The 8,202-nt window shown below is 42.5% G+C and overlaps 1 protein-coding gene across 1 annotated transcript; it reads left to right on the top strand.

Moving 5' to 3' along the window:
- The first annotated feature begins 5,059 nt into the window (after nt 1–5,059).
- Nucleotides 5,060–7,964, top strand: LOC124006186 (glutenin, high molecular weight subunit PW212-like). The gene is made up of 2 exons (XM_046316029.1): nt 5,060–5,405; nt 5,508–7,964. Exons 1-2 carry the CDS (start codon nt 5,290–5,292, stop codon nt 7,534–7,536), a joined length of 2,145 nt encoding a protein of 714 aa, XP_046171985.1. The 5' UTR covers nt 5,060–5,289; the 3' UTR covers nt 7,537–7,964.
- Nucleotides 7,965–8,202: the final 238 nt, after the last annotated feature.

Below are 8,202 nucleotides of genomic sequence, written 5' to 3'. Positions count from 1 at the left end.
CATGATATGTAACATGATATGTAACATGATATGTAACAAGATATGATATGTAACAAGACAAGATATGTAACATGATATGTAACATGATATGTAACAAGATATGATATGTAACAAGACAGATATGTAACATGATATGTAACAAGACATGATATGTAACATGGTATGTAACATGATATGTAACATGATATGTAACATGATATGTAACATGATATGATATGTAACAAGACAAGATATGTAACATGATATGTAACAAGACATGATATGTAATATGATATGTAATATGGTATGTAACATGATATGTAATATGATATGTAATATGATATGTAACATGATATGTAACATGATATGTAATATGATATGTAACATGATATGTAACATGATATGTAATATGATATGTAACATATGTAACATGATATGTAACATGATATGTAACATGATATGTAACGTGATATGTAACATGATATGTAATATGATACGTAACATGATACGTAACATGATACGTAATATGATATGTAATATGATATGTAATATGATATGTAACATGATATGTAACATGATATGTAACATGATATGTAATATGATATGTAACATGATATGTAACATGATATGTAACATGATATGTAACAAGACATGATATGTAACAAGACAGATATGTAACATGATATGTAACAAGACAGATATGTAACATGATATGTAACAAGACATATGTAACATGATATGTAACAAGAAAGATATGTAACATGATATGTAACATGATATGTAACATGATATGTAACATGATATGTAACAAGACAGATATGTAACATGAACGTGCCGTCCTTGGCCAGCTCTCCCGCTATCTCTCTCTGAATGACCTTCTTGATCCAAATCAGTCAGGTTTCAAGACTAGTCATTCAACTGAGACTGCTCTCCTCTGTATCACGGAGGCGCTCCGCACTGCTAAAGCTAACTCTCTCTCCTCTGCACTCATCCTTCTAGATCTATCGGCTGCCTTCGATACTGTGAACCATCAGATCCTCCTCTCCACCCTCTCCGAGTTGGGCATCTCCGGCGCGGCCCACGCTTGGATTGCGTCCTACCTGACAGGTTGCTCCTACCAGGTGGCGTGGCGAGAAACTGTCTCCTCACCACGCGCTCTCACCACTGGTGTCCCCCAGGGCTCTGTTCTTGGCCCTCTCCTATTCTCGCTATACATCAAGTCACTTGGCTCTGTCATAACCTCACATGGTCTCTCTTATCATTGCTATGCAGACGACACACAATTAATCTTCTCCTTTCCCCCTTCTGATGACCAGGTGGCGAATCGCATCTCTGCATGTCTGGCAGACATATCAGTGTGGATGACGGATCACCACCTCAAGCTGAACCTCGGCAAGACGGAGCTGCTCTTCCTCCCGGGGAAGGACTGCCCGTTCCATGATCTCGCCATCACGGTTGACAACTCCATTGTGTCCTCCTCCCAGAGCGCCAAGAACCTTGGCGTGATCCTGGACAACACCCTGTCGTTCTCAACCAACATCAAGGCGGTGGCCCGTTCCTGTAGGTTCATGCTCTACAACATCCGCAGAGTACGACCCTGCCTCACACAGGAAGCGGCGCAGGTCCTAATCCAGGCACTTGTCATCTCCCGTCTGGATTACTGCAACTCGCTGTTGGCTGGGCTCCCTGCCTGTGCCATTAAACCCCTTCAACTCATCCAGAACGCCGCAGCCAGTCTGGTGTTCAACCTTCCCAAGTTCTCTCACGTCACCCCGCTCCTCCGTTCTCTCCACTGGCTTCCAGTTGAAGCTCGCATCCGCTACAAGACCATGGTGCTTGCCTACGGAGCTGTGAGGGGAACGGCACCTCAGTACCTCCAGGCTCTGAACAGGCCCTACACCCAAACAAGGGCACTGCGTTCATCCACCTCTGGCCTGCTCGCCTCCCTACCACTGAGGAAGTACAGCTCCCGCTCAGCCCAGTCAAAACTGTTCGCTGCCCTGGCCCCCCAGTGGTGGAACAAACTCCCTCACGACGCCAGGACAGCGGAGTCAATCACCACCTTCCGGAGACACCTGAAACCCCACCTCTTTAAGGAATACCTAGGATAGGATAAGTAATCCCTCTCACCCCACCCCCCCTAAGTTTTAGATGCACTATTGTTAAGTGACTGTCCCACTGGATGTCATAAGGTGAATGCACCAATTTGTAAGTCGCTCTGGATAAGAGCGTCTGCTAAATGACTTAAATGTAAATGTAAATGTAACATATGTAACATGATATGTAACATGATATGTAACAAGAAAGATATGTAACATGATATGTAACATGATATGTAACATGATATGTAACAAGACATGATATGTAACATGATATGTAACATGATAGATATGTAGCATGATATGTAACATGATAGATATGTAGCATATGTAACATGATATGTAATATGATATGTAACATGATATGTAATATAATATGTAACATGATATGTAACAAGACATGATATGTAACATGATATGTAACATGATAGATATGTAGCATGATATGTAACATGATAGATATGTAGCATATGTAACATGATATGTAATATGATATGTAACATGATATGTAACATGATATGTAACATGATATGTAACAAGAAAGATATGTAACATGATATGTAACATGATATGTAACAAGACATGATATGTAACAAGACAGATATGTAACATGATATGTAACAAGACATGATATGTAACATGATATGTAACAGGATATGTAACATGATATGTAACATGATATGTAACAAGACAGATATGTAACATGATATGTAACAAGACATGATATGTAACAGGATATGTAACAGGATATGTAACATGATATGTAACAAGACATGATATGTAACATGATATGTAACATGATATGTAACAAGACATGATATGTAACATGATATGTAACAGGATATGTAACATGATATGTAACAAGACAGATATGTAACATGATATGTAACAAGACATGATATGTAACATGATATGTAACATGATATGTAACAAGACATGTATGTACCATGATATGTAACATGATATGTAACAAGACAGATATGTAACATGATATGTAACATGATATGTAACATGATATGTAACATGATATGTAACAAGACAGATATGTAACATGATATGTAACATGATATGTAACATGATATGTAACATGATATGTAACATGATATGTAACATGATATGTAACATGATATGTAACATGATATGTAACAAGATAGATATGTAACATGATATGTAACATGATATGTAACAAGACAGATATGTAACATGATATGTAACATGATATGTAACATGATATGTAACAAGATAGATGTGTAACATGATATGTAACATGATATGTAACAAGACAGATATGTAACATGGTATGTAACATGATATGTAACATGATATGTAACATGATATGTAACATGATATGTAACATGATATGTAACAAGATAGATATTTAACATGATATGTAACAAGATAGATATGTAACATGATATGTAACAAGACAGATATGTAACATGATATGTAACATGATATGTAACAAGATAGATGTGTAACATGATATGTAACATGATATGTAACAAGACAGATATGTAACATGGTATGTAACATGATATGTAACAAGATAAATATGTAACAAGATAGATATGTAATATGATGTGTAACAAGATAGATATGTAACATGATATGTAACAAGACAGATATGTAACATGATATGTAACAAGATAGATATGTAACAAGATAGATATGTAATATGATATGTAACATGATATGTAACAAGATATGTAACATATGTAACAAGACAGATATGTAACATGATATGTAACATGATATGTAACATGATATGTAACATGACAGATATGTAACATGATATGTAACAAGACAGATATGTAACATGACAGATATGTAACATGATAGATATGTAACAAGACAGATATGTAACATGATATGTAACAAGACAGATATGTAACATGATATGTAACAAGATAGATATGTAACAAGATAGATATGTAACATGATATATAACATGATAGATATGTAACAAGATAGATATGTAACATGACAGATATGTAACATGATATGTAACATGATAGATATGTTACAAGACAGATATGTAACATGATATGTAACATGACAGATATGTAACATGATATGTAACAAGACAGATGTGTAACAAGACAGATATGTAAAAATATAAATTACAGTCTGTTTGGGAAGTAGCCTGGTAGACAGCCACACACACACACACACACACACACACACACACACACACACACACACACACACACACACACACACACACACACACACACACACACACACACACACACACACACACACACACACACGCCCAAACAGACTTATTTTCCACCATAGATTGCAAATAAGTTCATAAAAAATGCTACAATGTGATTTTCTGGAATTTTTTTCTCATTTTGTCTGTCATAGTTGAAGTGTACCTATGATGACAATTACAGGCCTCTGTCATCTTTTTAAGTGGGAGAACTTGCACAATTGGTGGCTGACTAAATACTTGTTTGTCCCATTGTACATACTCCCACACAGCCACACACACACACAGACACATACATACTCCCACACAGCCACACACACACACAGTCTTACGCACGCACGCACGTGTGCGCACACACATCCACACACAGTCGGTCTCAGCTGTGCTTTACTGCAGGGTGAATTCACCAACACCTCTCCTGAGTACTAGTCTGGAAGAAACACATGCACATTGAGCTTGCTACTGATAAGACAGGGTTGGGTGGCACGGCTGCAGGCTGATACCATTGTTACCCTTGACAGGAAGCTGAAATTGGGCGTGTGTGTGTACTGCCTGTTCTCTGTCTGTCTGTCTGTCTGTCTGTCTGTCTGTCTGTCTGTCTGTCTGTCTGTCTGTCTGTCTGTCTGTCTGTCTGTCTGTCTGTCTGTCTGTCTGTCTGTCTGTCTGTCTGTCTGTCTGTCTGTCTGTCTGTCTGTCTGTCTGTCTGTCTGTCTGTCTGTCTGTCTGTCTGTCTGTCTGTCTGTCTGTCTGTCTGTCTGTCTGTCTGTCTGTGTGTGTGTGATTGTCACTGACTTGGTTTTGTTGAAACGATGCGTTCTAACGAAGCTATGTAAAGTGTATAGTCAACTATTTCTGTCTCCATTTTGCTTTCTCCTTCTGTGAGTCCCTCCTCACACTCCCGTACTGAGAAGTCTCTTGTGTGAATGAGAATGACTCTCCGTAGGGATAGCAGAGAGAGGAGGAGGGTTACATGCACTCTGCTACTGGGCCAATAGAATGGACAGTGGGGGAACTGTACTGCCCGGCTCCATTTGTATGGAGATTAACAAAGACTCCTGTTTAAGCGTCTCCACATCTCTGCTCTACACGATGGAGCTCAACAATAAATCTGTGTAGGTTAGGGACAAAGAACACGAAGAGGCTATAATTAGTGGTTTTTATTTCACTTTGACTCAATCTTTCATTACAGTTTTATATATTTCCATTTGTCTTAGTCACAACTTTCCAGGGGAGGAAGCAGAGAACCCTGGGACACTATCCAGAGGAAGCAGAGAACCCTGGGACACTTTCCAGAGGAAGCAGAGAACCCTGGGACACTTTACAGAGGAAGCAGAGAACCCTGGGACACTATCCAGAGGAAGCAGAGAACCCTGGGACACTTTACAGAGGAAGCAGAGAACCCTGGGACACCATCCAGAGGAAGCAGAGAACCCTGGGACACTTTACAGAGGAAGCAGAGAACCCTGGGACACTATCCAGAGGAAGCAGAGAACCCTGGGACACTATCCAGAGGAAGCAGAGAACCCTGGGACACTATCCAGAGGAAGCAGAGAACCCTGGGACACTATCCAGAGGAAGCAGAGAACCCTGGGACACTATCCAGAGGAGGAATCAGAGAACCCTGGGACACTTTCCAGAGGAAGCAGAGAACCTTGGGACACTATCCAGAGGAAGCAGAGAACCCTGGGACACTTTACAGAGGAAGCAGAGAACCCTGGGACACTATCCAGAGGAAGCAGGGAACCCTGGGACACTATCCAGAGGAGGAAGCAGAGAACCCTGGGACACTTTACAGAGGAAGCAGAGAACCCTGGGACACTATCCAGAGGAAGCAGAGAACCCTGGGACACTATCCAGAGGAGGAAGCAGAGAACCCTGGGACACTTTACAGAGGAAGCAGAGAACCCTGGGACACTTTCCAGAGGAAGCAGAGAACCCTGGGACACTATCCAGAGGAAACAGGGAACCCTGGGACACTTTATTGAGGAAGCAGAGAACCCTGGGACACTATCCAGAGGAAGCAGAGAACCCTGGGACACTTTACAGAGGAAGCAGAGAACCCTGGGACACTTTATTGAGGAAGCAGGGAACCCTGGGACACTATCCAGAGGAAGCAGGGAACCCTGGGACACTTTACAGAGGAAGCAGAGAACCCTGGGACAATTTACAGAGGAAGCAGAGAACCCTGGGACACTATCCAGAGGAAGCAGGGAACCCTGGGACACTTTATTGAGGAAGCAGAGAACCCTGGGACACTTTCCAGAGGAAGCAGGGAACCCTGGGACACTATCCAGAGGAAGCAGGGAACCCTGGGACACTTTACAGAGGAAGCAGAGAACCCTGGGACACTTTACAGAGGAAGCAGAGAACCCTGGGACACTATCCAGAGGAAGCAGAGAACCCTGGGACACTATCCAGAGGAAGCAGAGAACCCTGGGACACTATCCAGAGGAGGAAGCAGAGAACCCTGGGACACTTTACAGAGGAAGCAGAGAACCCTGGGACACTATCCAGAGGAAGCAGAGAACCCTGGGACACTATCCAGAGGAAGCAGAGAACCCTGGGACACTATCCAGAGGAGGAAGCAGAGAACCCTGGGACACTATCCAGAGGAAGCAGGGAACCCTGGGACACTTTACAGAGGAAGCAGAGAACCCTGGGACACTTTACAGAGGAAGCAGAGAACCCTGGGACACTATCCAGAGGAAGCAGAGAACCCTGGGACACTATCCAGAGGAAGCAGAGAACCCTGGGACACTTTACAGAGGAAGCAGAGAAACCTGGGACACTTTCCAGAGGAGGAAGCGGAGAACCCTGGGACACTTTCCAGAGGAGGAAGCGGAGAACCCTGGGACACTTTCCAGGGGAAGCAGAGAACCATGGGACACTTTCCAGAGGAAGCAGGGGACCCTAGGACACTATACAGAGGAAGCAGAGACCCCTAGGACACTATACAGAGGAAGCAGAGAACCCTGGGACACTATCCAGAGGAACCAGGGAACCCTGGGACACTTTCCAGAGGAAGCAGGGAACCCTGGGACACTTTCCAGAGGAAGCAGGGAACCCTGGGACACTTTCCAGAGGAAGCAGGGAACCCTGGGACAAATATCATCATGGTTTTCAGAGAGAGAGCGAGGGAGAGCGAGGGAGAGCGAGGGAGAGCGAGGGAGAGGAACAAAAGCAGCAGTATTTTCACTATACAAAAATATGAGCGCAACAATGTTAAAGTTACAGTACATATAAGAAAATCAGTCAATTGAAATACAACCATTAGGCTGTAATCTATAGATTTCACATGACTGGGAAGACAGACATGCGTCTATTGGTCACAGATACCTTAAAAAAAGGTTATGGTTAACGAGAAAGTCACAGTCAGTCATGACTCATCAGCCTAAAGCTCTGTGTACGAGCTGAAACAATATATTTGTGTTTTAGAGGACCCGCAGGTTTCGTATTCACACACACACACACACACACACACACACACACACACACACACACACACACACACACACACACACACACACACACACACATTCACATTCATACACACACACACACACAAAAATCTGAAATGGCTGACAGCATAATACAAATGATAGAAAAAACTCTGCCCAATCAGAATCCCCAAAGGAGCATGTCTGTATGTATGACCCCTCCCCTCTCAGAATCCCCAAAGGAGCATGTCTGTAATGTATGACCCCTCCTCTCAGAATCCCCAAAGGAGCATGTCTGTATGTATGACCCTCCTCTCAGAATCCCCAAAGGAGCATGTCTGTCTGTATGACCCCTCCTCTCAGAATCCCCAAAGGAGCATGTCTGTATGTATGACCCTCCTCTCAGAATCCCCAAAGGAGCATGTCTGTATGTATGACCCCTCCTCTCAGAATCCCCAAAGGAGCATGTCTG

The sequence above is a fragment of the Oncorhynchus gorbuscha genome, linkage group LG19, assembly GCF_021184085.1.
Source record: "Oncorhynchus gorbuscha isolate QuinsamMale2020 ecotype Even-year linkage group LG19, OgorEven_v1.0, whole genome shotgun sequence".
NCBI lineage: Eukaryota > Metazoa > Chordata > Actinopteri > Salmoniformes > Salmonidae > Oncorhynchus > Oncorhynchus gorbuscha.
This window is presented reverse-complemented; position numbering and strand designations above follow the sequence as displayed.

What these genes read in the sequence shown, in the direction of transcription:
- LOC124006186 (XM_046316029.1), top strand. Translation starts at nt 5,290, where the DNA reads ATGGACAGTGGGGGAACTGTACTGCCCGGCTCCATTTGTATGGAGATT. An exon ending in GAGCTCAACAATAAATCTGT is followed by an intron (nt 5,406 to 5,507) that starts GTAGGTTAGGGA and finishes CATTTGTCTTAG; the next exon opens with TCACAACTTTCCAGGGGAGG.